Genomic DNA, 26067 nt, shown 5'->3' on the forward strand with positions numbered 1-26067 from the left:
TTCTGTTCACATTCCCCCTCAGTCTCTAAGGTATTTGTGACTAGTCATCATGTATACCAACTCTATTGTAGTTTACTCTCCCAAATGCTTAGTATAGTGCACTGCACACAGTAACCACTCCATAAATACCACTGATTGATTGATTGCTCCCACTTTCTCCTTTCCCCAACTCAGTAGTTATGTACTTAGGAGAACAGTAGAGTTAGTAGTCAGTAGGTCCTATCTGGGGCAACCAATCAGAAAAGCGGTATCTCAATATGCATGTTGGCATATATGTCCATCAATCAGATTTTGTCTGGGGTAACCAAAAGAAGTGACCCATATACTTATACAAATATATATACATATACTTTTAACTGTGGAATGTGATCAAAGAAATTAGTCCAGAGGCTATCAATTCTTGTACAAGGCTGTACTTCAGGAAGGCACACACTTCTCATACACCCACAGGGAGATTTCATTGTGTTAACCATTGGCACCACCAGTGCTTGCCTCTGTTGCTTAAACCATTTAAGTAGATCACTGAACAACAGAAAAAAAATGGATGGAGAAAGTGTTCCCATTTTAAAAAGTGCATATGTTGCAAACTTTTCTGCTAATTTATTTCACCAAAAAAGCACAACATTAGTTATTGCTGATCCTACACAGAGAAGTCTTATACAATAGGGACATGAAAAGATAGTCACAGGCATCACAGCTCATAGCTACATCAACCCCATCTCCAAATCACACACCAGTGGTACTAAGGGTGGGCCTGGGAAATATATACGTCAGACCGAAAGAATTGGAAACTGAACCACGAGTACTGATGACTAGGTGGAAGAAAAATAATCTGATTATCAACTAGTGGAGTATTTCTTAGAGATCTTACCCTCTTCTTTCAGATAGTAGAGCTTCGACAGAAAGAGGAACTACTATTCTGAATTCATTTAAATGGTGCTGTATTTAACTGTTTAGTGGCCAAAATGCCAGGCAAACCAATTCTCCAAGGACTGGGAGGAATGTGTGGATGGGGGTGAGGGAGAGGACAGATGGTCAGGAAAACACAGGGAAGAAAAAATATAATGGAAATCATTTTTGCCTGGCTCCACCTATGCAGCCTATCTTTACCCTGCTCTCTCATCCTCATACAGTACATTTCTGAGGAAGTATGTACTCTAATCACCAGATTGTTTTGATGTCACTAATTAATTTTGAAGGAAAAAAAAATGAGACTGGGAGGGTGGATAGACCATTCATGACTGAAGAGCTCAGCAAGGGCTAATGTGGCTAGCAGATAGCTAATAGCATTTACTAAGCACTTACTATATGCAGAAGCACTGTACTTAGAAGTTTGGAGAGTATGGTAAAATCATGGTCCCTGCCTTTGAGTTTGCTATTGGGCCCACTGAACAACCTCTGAATCTATACATGTGGTCTTTTATGATTTCTATACAATAGTAACCCCAAAACCTAACCAAAGAGAGTCTGAAACCAACCTAAAGTCATGTACCAAAGTTTCTTACATACATTTCCTTGTTATTATGCTCTCCCATTGTGAAGTGCAAAGTTGGGATCAGTTACAGAGCATAGGAAGCATATCGGACTAGGTCATAAAGCATTTTTAAGGTAATATGTCCCCATTTACCTCTCCTACAGATACAAAAACTGAATATTGTGCATGTGCAGTTTTGAGAATTTTGGGACAGGTTTGGTGAGGCAAGAATGAGTTTTTGCCAAATCACTATCACCTCCAATCCCTTATTCTTCACTCTCCTCATTAATACTGAATACTGACACCAGGTTGTGTCTCTAAGCAACTAGAGAACAGCCTGCTTCTAGCAATTAACAATAAAAACAACACTGGAATGTTTTACCTTAATCAGCTTGTTTGCATCAATACTGTCTTTGAATTTTTCTTGTAAATTTTCTGCAAGCCTACAGAGCAAAGCACCATTATCCAGCTTCTCCATAAACGTTTCTGCTGTTATTTCCCTCCCTGAAAGACAAAATGAAAATTACCTGAATAAAGGACATACACCATATTTTAGATTCACGCTGAATAACTTGTGTCATAATGAATAGATTAAGGAATCAAATTATGCTATTTCCTTTCTGAGCCTCCCAAAGCAGATTACTAAAAAAAAAAAATAGTAGCAGTAGCATTAAACACTTTCTGTGTGCAGAGCACTGTATTACTGGGAAAGAAAACTCAGGTGGTAATTAGATAGGTTTCCTGTCTCTCAGAGGGTCACACAATCTAAAAGGATCTTTTCCACGTAATTTTATATTCTTGATTTACAGAATGAATCTCACAGGGTTGACACTAGACCAATAATTCAGTTAATAATGATAACAATAATTGTGGTAGTTAAACTCTTATTATATGGCAAACACTGTAGTAACAATAATAATAATAGTAATAGTACTTGTTAAACACTTACTGTGCACTAAGAATTGTTCTAAGCACTAGAGTATTACAAGAGATACAAGGCAATCAGGTTGGACACAGTCCCGGTCCCACACTGTTGTTCATAGTCTTAATCCCGACTTTGCACATGAGGTAACTGAGGCACAGAAAAGTGAAATGACTTGCCCAAGGTCACACAGCAGACAAGTGGCAGAGCCAGGATTAGAACCCACGTCCTTTGACTCCAAAGTCTGTCCTCTAGCTACTACGCCATGCGCTGCACCAAACAATGGGGTAGATATCAGATAACCAGGTCAGACCCAGTTTGATTTTCAGATAATCATCTCACTTTTAATTTGCCTTAACGAGAGTGTTAAAATGACATCCCTAAATAAAATCCTTCACTTAGAGGTAATAAAATTTCCTTCCAAAAATCCACCTAAGGTGCCTGATTTACACCTACTTTGCTATTCACCCAGCTGTTGTTCCTCTTGGAAATAATCACTCTTCTGACAATTAGGAACCTCGGTTCTGATCTTAGTTCTACCTGCTAGGGGCTATCAATCAATCAATCTAAAGTAGTTATTGAGTCCCACTGCTTGAGACGGTACAGTGTCATGAGTGGTGACGTTTTCTAGCCAAATAACCAACTAAGGTGTCCTGCGACATCAGCAGGCCCCAGCGGGAATCGTGGAAAACAGGTGGCTAACAAGAGTCGTAAAGGTGATGGCGGTTACCAAGACAACCGTCTTCCTGGTTATGGTGTGTTGGCACAGCATCAGCACTTTATTGTGGTCATGTTGGCTTTACGTGGGTCCTGCATGTAAACAGCCTTCAAAATAGTCTTCATGACCGCGCACCTATTTCCTCTCTGCACCCTGTGCCCTTATAAAAACAACTGCAGTGAAAGAGAAAGTACAAGCGGCCCCGTATAAACCGCTATTATTATAGGCAATTCCTCTCCACAAAATCTCAGTCCGAAGCCTTGATCCTGAAGCTTATCCCTCATTCTTGACAGGAGACTCCATTACTTCACTATTGAAAGATAATTTGATCTCCATAATTCATTCCATTCTTCTATATTGTGACCCAATCAGTACTGAGATTACGAAGATAAAATATAGATGTCTCTGAGATTTGGGGGATTAGGCATACAACCTTAGAATTCAGCAGGACTAAGGGTTTAATTTCACTTTTATCTCAAGATGCCATTAGTTGTTACCAATCATTCATCCTTACCAACGAAAACGGAATCTGAACAAGAGCCTTGGAGGAGAAAGGCTCTATAATGGGCCTTTTATATAGTGATATTTGTTAAGCACTTACTATGTGCAAGGCACTGGGCTATCTACAAGCTAATCAGGTTGGACAGTCCCTGTTCCACATGGGGATCACAGTCTTAATCCCTATTTTATAGATGAGGAAACTGAGGCACAGAGAAATTAAGTGACTTGCCCAACGTCACACAACAGTCAAGTGGCAGAGCTGGGATTTGAACACAAGTCCTTCTGAGTCACTGGCTCATGTGCTATCCACTAGACCACGCTGTTTTATGATACTCTTACTCCAGCACTATAAAGAAATAAATATTAATCCGCACTTGAGTTTTGTTGAAGAGAAATAGTTAGTACTAATAGTAATGGTGTTGAATAAACACCCACTAGGTGCACTGCATTGTAATAAATGCCTGGGAAAGTACAACAGAAATAAAGAGTTGGGTTCCCTGCCAACAAGGACTTTACACAAACAGGTGATCAATATAAACAACGGAATACACAATTGAATAAGCATGTGTAAACAAATCCTTAGGGTGGTTATGAATAAATACATAATGGTTAGAGGTGATTGGGGGGTTAGTATATATTAGGAACTCATTGAGGAAGGTGCACTGAAGGAAGTGGGATTTTAAGAGGGTTTAGAATATTAGGGAGAGCTGCGGTCTGTCAGATTTGGGGATGCAGTTTCAGGCTACTGGAACAGTATGAGGAAAGGAAGAGAAATGGGAAAGTCAAGGGCAAGGTATAATAAGAAGGTTAGTTTGGGAGATACAGAGAGTGAGTTGGGTAGCAACAAGTAAAGAGAGCTAACTGGGAATGTGGGCCGGGAATGTGTTTTTCCAACTTCCTTGTATTCTCCCAAACACTTAGTTCAGAGCTCTGAACATGATAATCGCTCAATAAATGCCATTAATTTATTGCAGAGACTTGAAGTCAATTATGAGGATATTTTGTTCGATGCAGAGGGAAATGGGAAGTAATTGGTGTTTTTTGAGAAGTATAGAGATGTGTGAGGAGCAGTATTCCAAGAAGAATATGGATGAAACAGCAAGTAGTATAGAAAGAAGGGGGGAAATAGGCTGGAGGAAGAAAGAACATTGGGATCAGAAGTTTATAAAGTTAGTCAAAGAGCCAAAGTATTTTAAGTTCAGGAACACAGTACAAACCAATATTCAAAATACTACTGTAAAATCGGTTAAAAGCAATACTGTTTTGATACTTGCTTTAAAGCAACCGCTTCTGAAACAGAACAATGGACTTTGTTCTATAGCTAAGCTGAGGTTATATTGGATGCATTTGGGCCTCCAGGAAAATCTGTTTAATGTGAAACTCTTTCGGAGAGATGGGAAGAGGAGGAGACACTTCTTTTCTGCTTCATTTTCTCTGCTGTATGTTTCACATTTTCACCCCTAGCAGCCTAATGACTTCTGCAGGTGGCAGAAGAGAAGTAGCTGCAAAGTATTCACCACAGAGGTTGACCATGCGTAACTGCCCTTATTTCAGAAGTGTATGCAGTTCGGCTGTAGCCAAGAATGAAATTTAATAGCCTCAAGATAGAAAAGTCAGCATAACAGAATGTTTAGGCCTTATCCACTACATAGGCCTACACGTTCAATTGTTAATAAGGAAAATATTTTCCATTTTGTGTCTGATTCTTAACAACAGACACAAAGCCGGTCTATTTTCATAATAAGCATTTTTGAGCGAATCTGATCATTTCTAAAGCAGTGGTGTATTGTAAGAGAGTCTATTTACTTAGAAAAATATGTTTTAGAAGGACTGTGTAAGGCACCCTAAAAACTCCTTGAGCAAGATTTCCATATCACCAACTGTCAGAAGGTACTGGAATTTATCTTTTTACGTCCTTTTTGCTGAGTTGGAAGGCTATATGTCCACAGGGATTAGATATCTGATCTCCCTCCCCTTAAGCTGTGAACCTCATGTGGGACAGGCACTGCGTCTGACTTGATTATATTTTATCTACTCCAGTGTTTAGCTCAATGTAGTAACAAATACTATACTTTCTTATTCCGATTAAGTGTTTCCCAAGCTACCCCTTTCAGATTAAGGAAAAGGAAACCCAGAAAAGCAAAATTACAGTATTTCTGCTTTGAGGATTTTGCTCTTAAAACCATATTTCTAAACACTTATTGTGAGGATCTAAAAGGGGTTTTGTTGGCCCCCCCGGAGCTTGGCCACAGGTAAGGCTAAACATTTCTGTCTGGGCAGCTGATTTGCCCTTCTGTGCCCAAGGCCAAAATCATACTCTTGACATCAGAATGAGTGGATCCTGACTCAGTGGCAGCTGAATGTGGTAAGTTTTAAGCAAATTCTAAAACATATTCATAAAGATATAATACATTTAACAAATAATATAAATATTAATCTAATAGTACCAATTTTACCAAGAAGCATGATCATTTCTTCGTGAACATTACACTATATCAATTTTAGCCATGAAGCTTTTTTATGAATGCTTGAAGAATGAGTTTTACATTGAACATCTGTATCTAATGAAAAATATATTAGGTGTCAGCTTTCAATTCCATATATTTTATAGCTCCAAAAGGTGGGATTTCTTTGCTAAAACAGACACCCTGACATACTTTACTGAAATGCACTGACTCAAAAGAAGGAAATTTGCTAGAACTGGGAAAAAATGCTTAATATATTGTATTTGGATGGAAAATGCATTAAGTTCCTAAAGTATATTTTTAAAGACTAAAATTTCCAGAAATCAGTTATAATGTTTACATGGTGTGATGCAAAACTCATATTAATGAAGGGAGTGGAGAAATGCATGTTCTAAATGAAGGAGAAAGCAAAGAAAATATAACCTGGCTGATTATCCCAAAAACACGTCCATAAAAGCAGAGTGCCTTTAAAGCTGTAGTGGCATAGTCTGAGGAATAGTTCAGGCAGGACCTCTGAATCTGATACTTTACTACCCTAATTTGACCGCTTATTAAAAAGGATTGCATTAATTAAAGATTTATGAGAATTAGATTTATAAAGATTTTTATCAGAGCTTCACCAGGAAATAATTGGCAACTGCATTTATAAACTGGTTTAAAATATTTTCCTTCCCAATTTTACTGGTCTCCATGAAAAGAGAGGGAGCGTTAATATAAGAAGAGGGTTTAATCTAACTGGTGGTGGGAATAATCATAATGCCTATGCTGCCTCTGTCCCAAACACAGGTAGGTTGGGAGTACCACCTTCTCATAGCTTCATATTCTAATATATCTTTACACCTACCTTTATACCCTAGTGTAATAGTAAACAACTATAGTCAGTCTTTTGCTTTACCTTCATATATGCATCAACCACATGCTACAATCATAAGGCAGGTATGTGCCTAAACTATACTCATCATAAAATGAAATCTCCATATACCATCCCAAGAAACAGATCTAGGGGGAAATTGACATTGCTTTTAGAAATATTACTTGATGATATATTTTTAAAAATATTTTCCAATATACCAAGAGAGAACACTAGATGGAAAGAGGCTATTAATGATTTGAATTGTCTGCAAAGAACAAGAGACTTTCCAAAATGTATTCGACTCTCAGTTCTAGTTGGCCATATCAAAGCCAGTGGATTATGGGACACTGGGGGCATTTTTTAAAACGTGAAATATTTTATAAAAATTGAATTCCCCTGCTCTGCAGATTGCTATCTAAATTAGTAAAACCTGGGAAAAGATTTTATGGGGAGAGTACTAAGGGAAATGGCTTATTACATTGACTGTCACATGTTGTTCATTTTCTTCACTTTGGGAAGTATCCCACTGGTTTACCCACATCTTATAAAATAATTTCTTGTTCCTTTATTCTGTGGGTCAATCTGCAGAATATTGAACAACTTAGAACAGAAGTTTCTTGTGAACAGCATCCATGTCTTTTTGTTAACTTCTATAGAGTTTTCTTAATTAAATAGCAGGTGTAAGGTAGGTAGGATATTCCATAACTAGTTATTGATATTGAGCTTCCATTTTAAATGAATTGCTCTTCACTGAAAAGACTAGTGTGGCACAATGTGACATGAGATTTCAATATGCAAACACTATTAAGTTTGAATATTCAACCTTATAGGTATATAGTATATGCTTCTGAAAGTGTTTATGTAGTTATTTCAGTAGTGGCTGCATTTGTCTCCTTGGTTTGGTCTATGTTTCATCCAGCTTTCACTGGACGTCTTTGGGATGACTTAATAATTATGGCGTTTAAGTGCTTATGGTGTTCCAAGCACTGTAAAAAGTGCAGGGGTAGGGGCAAAACAATGAGAAAGGACATCTATATAATTCTGTTGTGTGCATGACTCTACTTTTGATTAAATAACACATTGGTGCAGTTTTCTGGCTGGTGTTGACTGAAGTGAACTTCATGGGGCTACAGAATTCTCAATCAATCAATAGTACTTACTAAGCAATTACTCTGAGCACAGCACTGTAATAAATGAATGAGGGAATACACAAGAGCTTTCAGACATAATCCCTGCTCTCTAGTTGTTTACAATCTAGTGGTGGAGGCAGACTCTAAAATGAATTGCAGGTGGAGGAAGCAATTGATTTCAAGATAACCACCATAACCTGCAATAGCTCTGTGTGAGTGAAAGTAAAAATATGTACAGTGTGGAAAAGGCAGGTTTTTGGCTAATACAAACAAGAAGTAAATCTCACTTTCTACAGTCACAGAAAGAGTGGGAGTGGAATACACACATTACCTTTGACAGAAATGACAAATCCTTATTTTGTATACCAAAAAACTACACCAACCACTATGAAAAAATCACTTACACTTATCGAAAAAAATCATTGCTAGTGGTACCATGAAACATAGAGCAGTTGAATATTGAACTAAATATTCCCCGCTGTTTACCAACTTAGAGTCGTGGTATTACCTTTCCACAAGTTAATCTTCTCCCATCGGCTGCCCCGATCATATTTTCCCAGCTTGAAAATACCCACCTCCACTTCAGAAATTTAAATTAATCTCTTTTCTATCCCTTAAAGTCCTCTTTAAATCCTTCCTGCTCCATAGAGCTGGCCTAATTAAATTGGCATCCCTGAAAACACTGCCTGCAAACTAAAGCCCTGCACCTTCCCTCAAAAGACATAAGAACCAACTAGCCAGTCAGTTTTGATCTATCAATCAATTAATTAATCAATCGTATTTATTGAGCGCTTACTGTGTGCAGAGCACTGTACTAAGCGCTTGGGAAGTACAAGTTGGCAACATATTGAGACAGTCCCTGCAGGAAGCAAGCTTCCTGCAGCATGGACCGTCAAATCTCTGTAAATGCATAGTTCGGTACCACAGATGTGTTAGAGGAAATTAATGCATATGAATTAATTTAGGATGATGATCAACTAGGACAATCAGAGGCTTACTAGAAAAAACTTTAAGGAAGTTGCTAACTCAGAACACCTGTTGTCCTCCAACTGCTAACTTCCCAAAAAAGCCACCAATTTTATTGTTCAAAAGTACAGGGTAGAATTGTTTTAAGATAGGGGGAACAAGGGAGATGAGGGGGTACAGATAAGGGAAGGGAAATGTAGAGAAGAGTTGTGTAAAAGAGAAAGGAAACCTGGAAGGAAGTAGGGAAAGAATTAAGCTTAAGCTGGGAATGTGCCTTTTAATTCTGTTGTACTCTCTCAAGCACTTAGTACAATACTCTGCACATAGTAAACACTCAATAAATGCTATTGTTTGATTCAGTATGCCTGTACTTACGTTGTATTATATATAGATAGCTATAGGTATACTTACTGTATTCTCTAATAGTCAATAACTACCTAGTATTTTCTCTCTCAAAACTGTTTCAATCAAAATTACCCAAATTTAAAATTCATAGAACCTAAATATTCCAAGAGCTGGTCTAAATAAGATTATTTGCAATTGCATTACATGTATGCGTCTGTTTATGTGTTTCTGTGTTGGATATTTGGGCTGATTATAGAAGCAGCATAGTAGAGAGAGCATGGGCCTGGGACTCAGGGAGTCACTGGTTCTAATCCCAGCTCCACCACTTGTCTGCTGTGTGACCGTGGCCAAATCACTTCACTACTCTAGACCTCAGTTACCTCATCTGTAAAATGGGGTTTGAGACTGTGAGCCCCATGTGGTACAGGGACTATGTCCAACCCGATTTACGAGTGACCTTCCCAGCGCTTAGTACAGTGCCTGACACATAGTAAGCGCAAATACCATAATAATAATAATAATTTTCCATATATGCAATGCAAGTGTTAACTCACATTCTATAGCAATGACAAAGCCTTATATAGCCCAGTTTCACCATGTCTTCTACAGCAAATTCCTACAAGTTAGTTTAACTTCTTTATCTTCCAAGAAACATTCAGAGTTTTTTTCTACAGGGAAAGTATTTACTCCAAGGTATACAACAAATCTGTTATTTTATCATGACAAGAATGTTTGTTGGTTATTCGAGTACCTGCACATATACCTAGAATGGAGGAAGGCATCTGCCTGCCCTTCCTATTAAGGTAAGTTGATCTGATCTTAGGTAAACTGTATAAAAGGTAAGACTGTGGCAAAGTCACTTCAGCAGGAAGTGAAATCAACCAAGTATCTAGTGCACCATGAGAAGCAATCATTGTCTGGCCTGCTCCTCCAATAATATTAAATAGAATGAAACTACAGATTAGCTATAGGAAAGAATCACATAATGAAATCATAGACCTCTTAAATATGAAATAAAAGCCACTAAAGATTTCAAAGGGCATAAAGTTATAATTCATAAAGTTCAGTTATAATGGATACAATTCTATGAACAATATTTGTGTCATGTGACAATTCTTTTTTAGTGCACCAATGAAACAACTTTAGTTATGTCCAACTATGCCTATGATCACAAACAGTGAAACTCTGTGTACTGAGAAATCTAGCTTCGAGTTATGTTTTACAAATTAACCTGAAAAAAAACTTTCTACTATGTTTTACACCTCTACCCTAGATAATAGTAATTATAGTATTTGTTAAGCGCTTACTATGTGCCAAGCACTGTTCTAAGCACTGGATGAAATCAGTCCCTCATTAGAATGCAGATTTCCCTGCTTTCAAGATTCTTTAGGAATCACATTGTTGCTACCCTAGATAATAGTAATTATAGTATTTGTTAAGCGCTTACTATATGCCAAGCACTGTTCTAAGCACTAGATGAAATCAGTCCCTCATTAGAATGCAGATTTCCCTGCTTTCAAGATTCTTTAGGAATCACATTGTTGTGAATTTCACAGCTGCATTTATTTCAAGGTACTCAGCATACACTAGCTGGAGGGCATATCTCTTGTGGAAATCATGTGTTAAGATCTGTCCTTAGCACTGTTCTAAAGAACAAATGTACTTATACAAATCCTCCTCTTTGTTAAGGTCTTTATTTGCTCTGATGAGCTCATCTATTTGAAAATCAGTTTTCAGAGCAGTCATGGATTCCTCAAAGTTCTGAACCTGGTATATGATTTTGATGCTTATGACTATCAGATTACTTATAAAATGACCTCATTTCATCAATTAAAGAAGGCAAATAACCCAGATTCTAGCCCCTGGTACCATTTATATCCTGTGTGGCTGGAGTTTCCTCATCTATAAATTGGGACGAGCGTCCTGCTCTCTCCCTCACTCAAGACTGTGAACTCACGTGAGATGGGGGCTGTGTCCAACCTGATCACCTGTATCTCCCCCAGTGCTTAGCACAGTGCTTGGCATTATTGTTATATTATTATAATTACTATCATTCTTCCTTCTGAAGATGACTTCTAGCACTTCAGATGGGGTGGAAAACAGGACAGCCTACACAAACTCCAGTAGCAGCAACAGCCTAAGCAAGTGGAAGGAAGCAGTATGCTTACGGGAAGAATTTATTATGGAAGAGTTGACTAAAACCAGTTCTGCAGGAAAAAAGTCCTGGAGATTCAGCCAATTCCAAATGAACCCGACTTACTTGGCTTACAAAAATAGAAATAGTTTACTGTTTGGAAAAGTATACAGTATAATCTTACCTAATAAATGCGTTAACCACAAGGCTAGATCTTCCTTCATGGGTAACAGATTAGCTTCATGTCTGCTGGCTAGCCACTGGCTATACTGATGCATATCAGAAAGGCCAGGACCACCGCGCACCTTCGGACTCAGAGCAGTGCACATTATTTATGCACTTGTAATACCTGTTTTAGAAAAAATAAAAAAAGTTAGTGTCGTACTAACATTTTTCAATTTGATTTTTAAATGAAATGTACATTATCATCCCGAGAGTTCAGATACGATAATGAACCTTCTACAAAGAAAAATTAATAAATTGAACATTTGTTTTGATGATTGAGAATTTTAAGCGTAGAATAACCCACATAATATGTTTTCCTTTTATCTGTGTTTGCTCTCTCATACACCCATGCTGCCAACCAATCATTTTATGGGAAACTGAAATCAAAGGTCAAAGAGGAGTTGAACAGCAGGCTCTGAGTACATATCCAGCTGCACATTTGTTATAAGTTAACTGATGAGGCAAGAATTCATTCTAAATGAAAACAATAAAATTGGATTGGGTACATTTTTACAGCCCTCCATTTAAAATCCCTCCTGTTTTGTACATTTTGGAAATATTCAGACACTTCAGCAGAAATCCGTGAATTGCCAATACTCTTTTCTGTGAAAGTCACCAAATTCATTGTAGAATGTGCTTATTCAAGTTTCTCAAAGCTATGTAATCCTTTAGAATGAAGACTTTTAAAACACAATTTACCTTAGTGCATAGTAAATGCTTAGTAAATATTTACTAGTGAAAATGTATGGTCCATCCTCATTCTTTGTTTAACACTGTGTCTTTCCCTTCTTTCACCCTCCTCACACTTAGCTCCACTGGAGTTCTAAGAATACTGGAAAGAAGAGGCACTGAAAGGTATGAAGAAGAAAAAGCGAGAAGTCATAATTTAAGGAACTATGATAAAACTATGATAAAACTAACTTGTAAAATGCCTGAGAATAAAATGAATAATCTATACAATTGTGACCTTCTGGATTATTCGTTCGTTCATATTTATTGAGCACTTATTGTGTGCAGAGCCCTGAATTTAGCGCTTGGAAGAGTACAATACAGCAGTAAGCAGACACATACCCTGCTCACAACATGCTCAGAGTCTGGGTGGCAGAGACAGACATCAATATAAATAAATTATAGATGTGTGCATATGTGCTGTGGGGTCGGGAGGAACAAGGGGACCAAGTCAGGGTGGCGCACAAGGAAGTGGGAGAAGATGAAAGAGGGTGATTAGAGGAGGTCTCTCGGAGGAGATGTGCCTTCAATAAGGTTTTGAAAGGGGGGGAAGAATAATTGTTGGATTTGAGGAGGGAGGCCATTCCAGGCCAGAGGCAGGATGTGGGCGAGGGGTCCGTGGCAAGATAGGCAAGAACGAGCCACTGTGAGAAGGGTAGCATTAGCGGAGTGAAGTGTTTGAGCTGGATTGTAGTACTAGAGTAGCAAGGGGAGGTAGGAGGGGTCAAGGTGTTAGAATGCTTTAAAGCCAATGGTGAGGAGTTTTTGTTCGATGGAAGGGTATCCACTGGAGTTTTTTGAGGAGTGGGGTGTCATGTCTTGAATGCTTTTGTAGAAAAATGCACTGGAATGGAGATTGATATGGCACAGTCATTATAAACACCCACCAGCCACCATCTATTTTTGAGCCACTAGTGTGGCTCAGTGGAAAGAGCACAGGCTTTGGAATCAGAGGTCATGGGTTCAAATCCTGGCTCTACCAACTGTCAGCAGTGTGACTTCGGACAAGTCACTTAACTTCTCTGGACCTCAGTTCCCTCATCTGTAAAATGGAGATTAATGTGAGCCCCCATGGGACAACCTGAGCACCTTGTAACCTCCCCAGCACTTAGAACAGTGCTTGGCACATAGTAAGCACTTAATACATGTTATTATTATTATTATTATTATTATTATTATTATCATCTACAGACAGAGAAGAGCTTTCTTTCCCTTCCCAGTGGGTGCATCCAACTCTTAGAATTAGCTTAGTGTATAGATTACAGGGGATTTCTCCTCAACTTTACCTCCATTTTACCCCTGAAATAATTTTCTTACAATTAATACTGGACCAAAGAAACTCTCAAGATAGTCAATTTTTAAAAGTTCAAGTTCATTTTGACATTAAGAAAAAATTAAGCCAATGAATATGTCCTTTCTATTTTTTCCATAGTAGATTGATACTGTCCTCACTGTAGTAATAATAATAATAATGGCATTTATTAAACATTTACTATATGCAAGCACTGTTCTAAGTGCTGGGGAGGTTACAAGGTGATCAGGTTGTCCCACGGGGGGCTCGTAGTCTTAATCCCCATTTTACAGATGAGGGAACTGAGGCACAGAGAAGGTTAAGTGAGTTGCCCAAAGTCACACAGCTAAGTGGTGGAGCCGGGATTTGAACCCCTGACCTCTGACGCCAAAGCCTGGGCTCTTTCCACTGAGCCACACTAGAGTTGGTACGTATTTTAGAATGTAATTTTTGAAAAGTGTGGTCATACCCACCCCACTCCCCCATCACGCTGAGAAGCAGCATGGCTCAGTGGAAAGAGCATGGGCTTTGGAGTCAGAGGTCGTGGGTTCAAATCCCAGCACTGCCAATTGTCAACTGTGTGACTTTAGGCAAGTCACTTAACTTCTCTGTGCCTCAGTTCCCTCAACTGTAAATTGGGGATTAACACTGTGAGCCCCCCGTGGGGCAACCTGATCACCTTGTAACCTCCCCAGCACTTAGAACAGTGTTTTGCACATAATAAACACTTAATAAATGCCATTATTATCATTTATCATTATTATCACCACTAGGGAATTATCCTATCACACAACCTTTTCTGGATTTTCTTGATGGCTGGCATCAGTAGTCAACCTTTGCTTTTACCTTATGTGAGTGTCATTATTCTTGTCTCTCCAATTGAAAATTTGTACCCGAAAACCAATATGGAAAGTATTAAACTTTTGATTGACACTGCAGTTCAATACCCTAAATTAAGAAGGTGTGTTAGCAGGTAGCTTTGATGTCAAATATTCTTTTAGCTAGCTGCATCACTTATAAACTCTGGGAAGGAGTTACGTTGCTATTAAATGACTTGTCATGCAACTGTTATATGTGAATTGTAAAAGTTCAAAATAAAATAAAAATAAAATTTATTTTTTGGAAATTTTTGAAACTTTAAACCTTTGAAGTAGCCCACTACCTGATTTTACCTCAAATTATTACTTTTTTAAACTAAAAATATTCATTCCTTAGTTAAGTTCTTTGAACAGCCATCATTTGCTACAGATCATAGGTCATGGGCACCAGGTTAAAAGCTATAATGGTAGCAACTCAGACAACGGTAAAGTGCCAAAGTAAACAAAATCACTAACTGCTTAACCCAGAAGTCTACACTTGTTTAGCCTAAAGAAGTTATAGTTCAAGAAAGGAACCATTCCTCAGGAAAAGCGTATGAAAGAATGATACCTATAGAACAGAGAATACTAAAAAAGAAATAAAAGTAAGTCAAAATGTGAAAAAAAAAATGGAAAAACTTAAGGAAAGAAGTTCCAAAAACCTATGAAGTTTTTGGAATGTTTTCAGACATAGTTCAATTTTGGAATTATTACACTGTTTGGAATTCAGAGCTAAAGAAGCTTTTTAAAGACTACCTTCATAAACCAAGTCACAAATTATGGGCTATATCCTTCAGTGCCAGACACTGAATTACTTACCAGTTCATTTACAATCTCATTTATCAATATTCCCCAAGTCACTTGGCACTCATGAGTTTTACGTCTCTAGACAGTTACTTAAGAAGGAGAGGATTCAAATACATTTAGAAAGATATTTTAACACCCAATTGAGACTAGTAAGCAAATATTTGATATTGTACATAAAATAATATCATAAACGTAGAAGGTGTAACCAGATTGCTTGATTTGCCTTCATTTATTCTTTAGACATATCCTTTGTAAAAATAATCCTGCAGAAACCTGTATCACTTTACCAGGAAAAATAATAAATTGACTCTATGCTAAAGTTTCGAATTTTACTTAAGGGTGACAAATTCCCATTAAGTTTTCATGCCTTTCTGTTGCCAAGGCTATATAGTTGGTGAAATGTTTAGTAATATGTCTGACCATATGTTACTAAGTTGTCAGTATATGGAGTAGAACGTCACCATTGTTTATAGCTTCTGCAGCTTACAATGACATATTCATATAAAGTGCTAAATGGTCTTCCCATACTCTATGATTAAATACCAGAAACCTAAAACATTTGCCCCACTGCTTGTCATAAAATATAACCAATCTAAAGGTGCTCCAGCCTAGCAAAATAAAAATGCTTTTGCTGTGATTCTTTGGCAGTCCTATGGATCTCTCAGTAGCAAACATTTAAGTAATATTACATTTAGCGCATGGCTTACGCATTGAAATAATTGAAAGCTTAAAATGGTTACCTCTAAAATGTCTTTCTCTTCAAGAAACAATCTCTCCCAATACTCTCCTGAAAGTGAGATAGAGTAGTACAGTAACTTTACCTACATCCTATTATGCTGAAACTCACATTTATGCAGGCATTTCTATTTTCCTCCCTAGAAAAGCAAGGAAACAGCTCAGATTCTTAGGCTCATTGTCTAAAAGAGAATTCAGACCAGGATAGTTTACAAGACACCTAAAGGGATGAAACAGTCTCAACTAGTCACAGGGATACATTTCTCTGCCTTCAATACTACTAAACAGTGAAGTTTTTATTTGCCCTTACAGTGGCACCTTTACTTCTCATTAAGTGCAGCACTGGATTTTGCCAGTAATGTAATCCAAACTATCTTCAAATGCTTGTAAATGATCACTAAGGAGAATCAACGTGAATAATTTGGCAATTTTCTATCATTCCAGTGTCCTTTTTGTTGGATTTCATAAATATTTGGGGCAAAAGTATATGAATGAAATTTTGTGTCTTTATTGAAGAGGCAAGGTAGAATGATGAAAGGCTTAGCGATGGTAAGGGAAAGATATCGAATTCAAATCTGTTTCTAGGTATGAAGTCATCGAAAAACACTGCCCTACAAGGTGTGTCTGCTTCTCAGAGTCCCTTGAGGAGTGAACTGAGGAAGTCGACCCAATTTCTCCTGACTAGACACCCACTCTCAGAGAAAACCATTGCCATAATCAGGCTGAGCACGTCATCATTTGGAAGCCACAGCAAAGAGGCCAACACCTATTTTTTATAGTATTTGCTAAGCACTTACTATGTACCAGGCACTATACTGAGTGCTGGGGTAGATAATCAGGTTGAACACAATCCCTCTCCCCCATTTTACAGACAAGGTAACTAAGGCATAGAGAAGTGAAATGACTTGACCAAGATCACACAGCAGATACGTGGCAGAGTCAGAATTAGAATCCAGGTCCTTACAACTCCCAAGCCTGTACTCTATCCACTAGGCATTGCTGCTTCTAATGACCTAGTGGCCTCTGCTACTAACTTTGGGTTGAGCTTGTAAAACGTGGGGAATTTAAAATGGATTCAACCACAAAATTCAAATCAGAGTTTAACGGGTGGTGAGCAGAGAAGCTTGCAACCAATAGATTGCTGCTGGATTATGAAGTGAAGCCTGGAGGAAAATATACAAGAAATTTAAGTGTTCAAACTAGATGAGAAAAGACTAATAATAATTTCCAAATATTTCCAAATAAAGTACTCGAACTAGATAAGAAAAGACTAATAATAATTTCCAATTTCAAAAAGGACAATAAAAGAGTCATTAACTAGGTTATCCTAATCCACTGACTATTCTAATAATAATGGCACTTATTAAGTACTTATTATGTGGTAAGCTACAAGATAACTAGTTTCTGCCCCATATGACACTCATGGTCTTTGGAGAAGAGCAAATAACTTCTTCCCATTTTACAGATGAGGGAACTCAGGAAAAGGGAGGCTAACTCATTTGCCCCAGGTCACAAAGCAAATCAGTAACAGATCTGGAATTTAAACCCAAATCTCCTAACTCCCTGACTCATGCTTTTTCAAAACTATGCGGAGCAAGACGAAATGGATTTAGGTCAGAAAAAGTTGGAAACACCTATCATAATGGCAGATAGGAAATACAGGCAGTTAGCAAGAGTGGTTATAGATATTTTTCCTGAGGTCTTTAAAAGTTAATTTAATCAATCAATAAATCAATTGTATTTATTGAGTGCTTACTGTGTGCGGCTGGGAGAGTACAATATAATAGAGTTGGTTGATATGTTTCCTTCCCATAATAGCTTACTCTAGAAGGATTTAGATTTCAGTTCTGTCCAGACACCAAAGCTCTGTCAGACATGACTGCAAAAAGCATCCACAGAGACTTGAGGTTCATGAGGGAAGATCATGGTGTGAAAAGAAGACTTACACAAGGCAGAATGGATCTCCATCAGGTGACAGAGCACATTATCCTACCAATGTCCATAACATCAGTGAGTGGCAGTAGCAAAAGATATCTAGGATTAGGGGAGGGTGAGTTGGGGGGAAAGAGATGGGGAAGGAAGGTGAGAGGCCTCAATATTCAAGGCTCCTCCACTGTCTTTGTTGGGAGCTGAGATGACTCATCCTTTAAGATGTTTGTTGGCTGGGAATGTGTTATTATTATATTGTATTCTCCCAAGTGCTTAGTACTTCTGAACACATTAAGTACTCAGTAAATATGATTGAAATGCAGTGTGAAAAAAGACCACAGGAATATAAGCAACATTTTTCTTGAATCCAACAAATGGCCTGTCCAGCCTTATTTCAGACTCTCAACAACGGCAACATGCTTGGACTTTGCCCTTTGGTGGTTGCCCTTTTCGATTTCTCCTAGTGATTAGTGATGGGCCAACTGGCATTCTTAACTTTCCATCTTGATTCATAGTTTTCCCTCTAGTAACCCAATTTAGACTCCACCTGATGGAAGAGGGGTCTGAGATATCACTCCTATTACTAATCACACCCTCCACTGTCCCCATTCTGTTGATTAGCAAGAGCAAGAAAAGGTTCCAGGGTGATGCTGGAGTGAGCCTTTGTCTAGGGCAGCTAGGCAGAGGGAAGGGTTATTAACTTGGAAATCCATTCCAGTTGTTTGATTCTTTAATTCAACAGATGAACTTGATTCTTCCCTAGTAAGAAGAATGAACAAAGTACAAAAAAATGGGATTGCTTTAGAAGAGGTGTTGTAAGTAGCCACAATTACTTCCACTTTTTAGTTTACAAAACCTTCACCCATCACAATCTCCTAAACACTGCAGAATCATGTTTTCTGTCAGTGGAAAAAGCAGTTGTATCTCTTCCCTTGACAAACAGAAGACTTGAATCTTCCAGGCTTTTCAGAGGGGAAAGAGGATGTAAATCAAATAAAGAATTACTCTGGAAGCAATTCTTCTTCCCACAGTAAATGAGGTCTGGAGTCACAATTAGGGTCTGATGAAAGTTGGTTCAACCTGGTTGTAGATGAAGAAACTAATGATGCGATAAAGTTAAAAGATTGTACCATCATCAATCGTATTTATTGAGCACTTACTACGTGCAGAGCACTGTACTAAGCGCTTGGGAAGTACAAATTGGCAACATATAGAGACAGTCCCTACCCAACAGTGGGCTCACAGTCTAAAAGTTGTATGCTATTGTATTGTAAATCTATTGTATGCTAAAAATGTCTGTATAGTTTACTCCTGCTTCATGGCCATTGTTTAGGACCTCTGAAGTGAGTAGTGAGATCTGAGACTCCAAAGGAAATAGATCTGTAGCACTGCTTTGATTTTGATCAAGTTGGCATTCCTGCAAGCCCCATACATCCTCCTGATTGGCTTAAGGTAAACAATGCTGCTGGAGAGAAACCACTGGAAAAAAAAGATAAGATGAAGTGCGAATTTTGATTCTGCAAACAGAAGGATGGAGGCCCTATCCTGAAGGTTTAAATACTGCATTTGGGGTCACTGTTCATTGCATTTTAAACAAACTTCATCAGTTTTCAAAAGCATTAGTCTCTGGGGTAAAAACCCATGGTTTATAAGGGAAAATCATGCATATATCCGAACTGTAGTAGCATTATGGTGATGATACTTTAACAGTATTACTGTTGGTCCAGTGGAAAGAGCACCATTCTGGGAATCAGGAGACCCCAGTTCTGCTTTCAGTTCTGCCTGCGGTTGGTGAAGGTTTCTTACAGAAGGACCAACTATGGCACTTTGTAAGGTGGATAAACAAACCCAGCAGGAATGCTGTCAAACAGCTGGCCACAACAAATGGCAAAGACTGCAGTGGCTCCCAAGGCACCTGCTTTCCAGGTTTTGCCACTCTGACCCAGCATCTGCACCATGCTGCAATCATTCCCACTTCCAACCATTTACAGTCATTACAGGGGTCCTATAGGTAATGGAAACTTTTTTGTGCACTTCACAATGTGCTGCACCTCTGTCCACATACTGCCTTGCTTCACCCTGGTGTCCTGCTGGGATGGGGACTGGCAGGGAAGAGAGAATGTCAATGGCTTTGTACAAAGCACTATCACTACAATCAATTCCTTTCCCTGAAGTTTCAGGCCCGGGGCTCATTTGGTGTTCCCAGTGAGAGATCCCAACCCTTCCAAGTAGTAGAACATGATAAACTGTTAGCTACACTTGCAAGGTGAAGGACAGAAAGAAGAAAGTTCAATCTCTTCTGCTACATTTTTACCATTAGGACAACTGGGTCTAAAAGCCAAATCAAAGTCAGATTCACACTAAAGTGTAACAATTAAGAACACAACACTACCTTGAACTTGCTCCCTACATTCACCCCTCCCTCGGCCCCACAACACTTATGCACATGTCCCTAATTTACCTGTCCTGGCCCCAGCCAGCAACTCAGAGCCCTATGTACCTGTCTTGTAACTTCCTTCACCTTGCTGGTCTCTTTCATTCATTCATTCATTCAATCGTATTTATTGAGCACCTACTGTGTGCAGAGCACTGTACTAAGCGCCTGGGAAGTACAAGTTGGCAAATATAGAGAGGGTCCCTACCCAACAACGGGCTCACAGTCTAGAAGGGGGAGACAGACAACAAAACAAAACATGTGGTCAGGTGTCAAGTCATCAGAATAAATAGAAGTAAAGCTAGATGAACATCACTGACAAAATAGAATAGTAAATATGTACAAGTAAAATAGAGTAATAAATCTGTACAAACATATAAACAGGTGCTGTCATTCATTCATTCATTCGTATTTATTGAGCGCTTACTGTGTGCAAAGCACTGTACTAAGCACTTGGGAAGTACAAGTTGGCAACATATAGAGACAGTCCCTACCCAACAGCGGGCTCACAGTCTAGAAGGGGGAGACAGACAACAAAACAAAACATGTGGTCAGGTGTCAAGTCATCAGAACAAATAGAATTAAAGCTAAATGCACATCATTAAAAAAATAAATAGAACGGTAAATATGTACAAGTAAAATAGAGTGATAAATCTGTAGAAACATATATACAGGTGCTGTGCGGAGGGGAAGGAGGTAGGGCAGGGGGATGGGGAGGAGGAGAGCTGATGAAGCAAAAGCAGAGAGCACAGCTGAGGGGCCTAAGCGCTCTCTGGGAAACAGGGCTCCTGGGTTCTTGTCCTTCACTGGGCCTCTATTCTCCCTTTTCCACATTTGACAAGCACCTTCTAGATGTGGCAAGGAGGGTGACCCTTCTTTTGGGCCTGGGCAATGCGAAAGAAGATCTTGCTGGCACCCCTCTAGACTGTTAGCTCATTATGGCCAAGGAACCTATCTGTTGTATTGTACTCTCCCAAGCACTCAATGCAGTGCTTTGCACAAAGTAAGAGCTCAATAAATACCAATGATTGAATGCTGAAAATTTCTGGAACAATGTCAGAAATCACCAATCTCATTCACTTCTAAAAGAACATCCATCAGCTAAGTGACTTGCTTAATGAATCAATCTAATTTTGCAAGTCTATTTTCTGACCTATGGCTACTCTATTTTGCCACATCCTCAACAAAAAATGTATTTGACTCTATTCAAAATGAGGTACAGTACCTATCATGATCAAGGTTTCTCCAAATGACAATTAATGGCAAAAACAAGGTTGGAATGATTTTTTATTGTATTTTTAATTTCATCATGTTTTTTCTAGGTATTTTATTAGTCACATAAATCATGGCACAACCTAGTTAACATGGGGTTGCTGGAGTTCTACCAGATTAATTTGGAACATATAGAGTTGGAGGATGGAGCTGGGGAGCTAGGGTGGTGGTGGAGGAGTGGGGGGTGCTCTGTGTGTGTGTGTGTGTGTGTGTGTGTGTGTGTGTGTCTTGGGGGGGTGGGATGCCACCTGAAAGTCATTAATCAATTAGAATTTGTTAAAGTCTTACATCAAAATGTGATCTAGACTGATAAAGCCTAATTCACAAGAAGTCTTTGTCTTCTGTATTGTGAATAATATATTTCAAACAAAATATGTGCTGGACTTCAGACATATAGCAGTTGAGACCTGGCATGGTACCACTGTACAGTGATATAGAATACTTTTCGGATCTTGGTTAGAAGCCAGTGAAAAATGAAATTAGCACAAATTTAACAAAGCTGACACGGAAAAGGTTTAGAATAGGAAAAGAGTCCAGATGGGTTTTTTTGGACTGGTTTGTACAAGTGATTTTTTTTTTTTTTGCCATCTTAGACATCTCTCACCAAATTTGTCTCTTTCTCTCACAGTTACAAAATTTCAGAAAACAATGTACATAATCCCTTGGGAACAATGAAAAGAGGTCCAGGATATTATGCTTGCTTGAGGGCTGGGAGCTATATCCAAAATTCTTATTTGGAAAAGACCTAAGAGAAGAAAGCAAAACACAATTGCCACACTAACTTCTGTCTATTTGTACAGCCAAAGATCAACAAGTATCCTGCATAAAGACTGAAGGGCAATTAACCCCTTTAATGCCATCCACTGAGCAGTCATTACTGAGTTAATGGAAGTAATTTATATCATCAATCATATTTATTGAGCGCTCACTGTGTGCAGAGCACTGTACTAAGCGCTTATTTATATGCCCACAGTGTCTTTTTTGAGTTATCAAATCAATCAATCGTATTTATTGAGTGCTTACTGTGTGCAGAGCACTGTACTAAGCGCTTGGGAAGTACAAGTTGGCAAAGTATATTGACAGTCCCTACCCAACAGTGGGCTCACAGTCTAGAAGGGGGAGACAGAGAACAAAACCAAACATGTTAACAAAGTAAAATAAATAGAATAGACATGTACAAGTAAAATAAATAAATAAATAAATAGAGTAATAAATATGTACAAACATATATACATATATACAGGTGCTGTGGGGAAGGGAGGGAGGTAAGATGGTTATCAAAGACAGGTTGCCACTTCTGGTGTAACTGTAACTTTGACATAAACTCACCCTTTCCTTAAGATAATAGTTTCTGAACTTGATCCACCCCTCAGATCAAGCCTCGGGCTGAAAGTCCAGCCCAGGTACCAGAGACTAACGTTGAGCAGTTGGCCGTCTGAACCATGGGAAACTAATTTGGAAATGTCAATTGATTTCCTACTAAGACCCGGTCCGCATCTCAACACCACTCCACCTGGCAGCAGGCGGGGGATCCAAGGTAAAGAAAAGACTTTCGGAACTTAAAGTGAGTGGAGGCTGAATTTAAAAACACGACTTGCTTTTTCTCTTTGAGAAGTGGTGGGGTGTGCCATTAAGCCAGCTTTGGCCATTCTCCTCTTAGGCAGCCGGAATGGAGTGGCCCATGGTGGCAGGAACCTGCCAGCTGGCTGCAATCGGGGGAGGGCATACTGCAGGAGGGAGGGAGGGAATTCACTGGCGGATGGCAAATCTCTGACCTGGCAGAGTGATTCTGTCTGCAGGCCTTGGCACTCTCTTGCCCTACTCGAGAAAGGAAAATCATTCCTGAGCTGCTCTCAGGAGAAGGGGGTGGGATGGGAGGAAGAGAAGGAGATGCCCTCCATCCCCCCCATGCTTGACCCACCTGAATCTCAGCTCTGTCCACTGCCTACCACCCCCCTTCAGCCTGCCCGGGCCCCCACTCCCTCGATAACTAAGTTAAAGGCGGAGGGGTCCAAAGGGGTCCACAGGGCTGTTGGTGGTGAGAAATAATAAGGAGGATTGTAAAGCTAGAAAGAGAACTCCAGGACTCCAAGAAGCCGAGGGGAAAGGGTGACTCAATTCCGAGGCCTCCCCAGCTCTTGGTTTTGCTCCGGTGGCGTCACACCCCTGTTACCCTTCTAGTCTTCTAGACTGTGAGCCCACTTCTAGACTGGGAGCCCACTGTCGGGTAGGGACTGTCTCTATATGTTGCCAACTTGTACTTCCCAAGCGCTTAGTACAGTGCTCTGCACACAGTAAGCACTCAATAAATATGATTGATTGATTACGCGCAAGGGGCTGGGGCATTTGGGTGGCCATGGCCCATGCCAGCCTAGGCTGTGCTGCCAGTCCTGCTCGTTAGGCTGCGAAGGCGGGCGAGACAGTGCAAGCATTCAGCCATCTGAAGCAGTGTGGCTCAGTGGAAAGAGCCTGGGCTTGGGACTCAGAGGTCGTGGGTTCTCATCGTGGCTCTGCCACTTATCAGCTGGGTGACTTTGGGCAAGTCACTTAACTTCTCTGTGCTTCAGTTCCCTCATCTGTCCAATGGGGATGAAGACTGTGAGCCCCACTTGGGACAACCTGATCCCCTTGTATCCCCCCAGCGCTTAGAACAGTGCTTGGCGCATAGTAAGCGCTTTACAAATACCATCATTATCAGCGCTTAGAGCAGTGCTTGGCACATAGTAAGCACTTAACAAATACCATCATTATCAGCGCTTAGAACAGTGCTTGGCACATAGTAAGCACTTAACAAATACCATCATTATTGTTATTATTATTATTGTCAGGGGAGGCCCTCCTGCCCTCGCTGGAATTGGGCATTCATGAGCCAAGCCCAATCTCCAACCATCATCAATCGTATTTATTGAGCGCTTACTATGTGCAGAGCACTGTACTAAGCGACCAGCTCAAATCCTGGAAATAATGACCCCCACCCCCAAGTCCCCATCGTGCTGTCCTGAGCCCTCCCCGGGCCCAACCCCCGACCCTGAGGCCCGCTGGGTCCCTCCCCCGGGTGAGGGATAATAATAATGTTGGTATTTGTTAAGCGCTTACTAGGTGCCAAGCACTGTTCTAAGCGCTGGGATAGATACACGGTGATCAGGTTGTCCCATGTGGGGCTCACAGGCTTCGTCCCCATTTGACAGACGAGGGAACCGAGGCCCAGAGAAGTGAAACGACTTGCCCAAAGTCACCCAGCTTGACAAGCGGTGGAGGAGGGATTAGAACCCACGACCTCGGACTCCCAAGACCGGAATCTGGCCACTGAGTCACGCTGCTTGGGAGAAAGGCACCTGCGTGCCCGGGTGGCAGGTTTTTGTGCCCCCAAAAGAAAGCCAGCCTCTCCCTGCTGGCAAACCTGCAGCCGGAGCTCTGTTTCATCCATCCATCGGCTCCCTGCCAGCCTGTTGTTGGGTAGGGACCGTTTCTATCTGGTGCCGATTTGGATTTTCCAAGCGCTTAGTCCAGTGCTCTGCACATAGAGCTCAATCAATGCGAATGAATGAATGAGTGCTCTGCACATAGTAAGCGCTCAATCAATACGATTGAATGACTGAATGAGTGCTCTGCACATATCTCCCCCTTCTAGACTGAGCCCGTTGTTGGGTAGGGACTGTCTCTATATGTTGCCGACTTGTACTTCTTCCCAAGCGCTTAGTACAGTGCTCTGCACACAGTAAACGCTCAATCAATACGATTGAATGGCTGAATGAATGCTCTGCACATAAGTACTCAGTCAATACGACTGAATGAATGAATGAGTGCTCTGCACACAGTAAGGGCGCAAACAATACAATTGAATGAATGCTCTGTACCTAATAAGCGCTCAAACAATACGACTGAATGAATGCTGTGCACCTAGTAAGCGCTCAATCAATACGACTGAATGAATGCATGAGTGCTCTGTACATAGTAAGCGCTCAATCAATACGATTGAATGAGTGAATAAATACTGGCTCAGTTGAAAGAGCCCCGGCTTAGGAGTCAGAGGTCGTGGGTTCTAATCCCTCCTCGGTCACTTGTCAACTGGGTGACTTGGGCAAGTCACTTCACATCTCTGTGCCTCAGTTCCCTCATCTGGAAAAAGGGGATCAAGACTGTGAGCCCCAGGTGGGACAACCTCGTATCTATCCCAGCGCTTAGAACAGTGCTTGGCACATAGTTAAGCGCTTAACAAATACCAACATTATTATTATTCATTCGGTCATTCATTCGATTGTATTGTTTGAGCGCTTACT

At 39.9% G+C, this 26067-nt stretch overlaps 1 protein-coding gene across 2 annotated transcripts in view; it reads right to left on the reverse strand.

Annotated features, from left to right (window-relative positions):
• The window catches only part of GAS2 (growth arrest specific 2), a 123085-nt gene that overhangs the window by 94847 nt on the left and 2171 nt on the right, over positions 1-26067 (reverse strand). Inside the window, exons 3-5 of one of the 2 annotated variants that reach the window (XM_038765018.1) lie at positions 12467-12581; positions 11693-11857; positions 1857-1978 (exon numbers count right to left, since the gene is read on the reverse strand). In XM_038765018.1, coding sequence (XP_038620946.1) covers positions 1857-1978; positions 11693-11837 — 267 coding nt within the window. In that variant the 5' untranslated portion in view covers positions 11838-11857; positions 12467-12581. The remainder of the gene's footprint in view (positions 1-1856; positions 1979-11692; positions 11858-12466; positions 12582-26067) is intronic. The other variant, XM_038765019.1, reaches the window with a different exon arrangement.

This window comes from Tachyglossus aculeatus, chromosome 22 (assembly GCF_015852505.1).
Source record: "Tachyglossus aculeatus isolate mTacAcu1 chromosome 22, mTacAcu1.pri, whole genome shotgun sequence".
NCBI classification, from domain to species: Eukaryota; Metazoa; Chordata; class Mammalia; order Monotremata; family Tachyglossidae; genus Tachyglossus; species Tachyglossus aculeatus.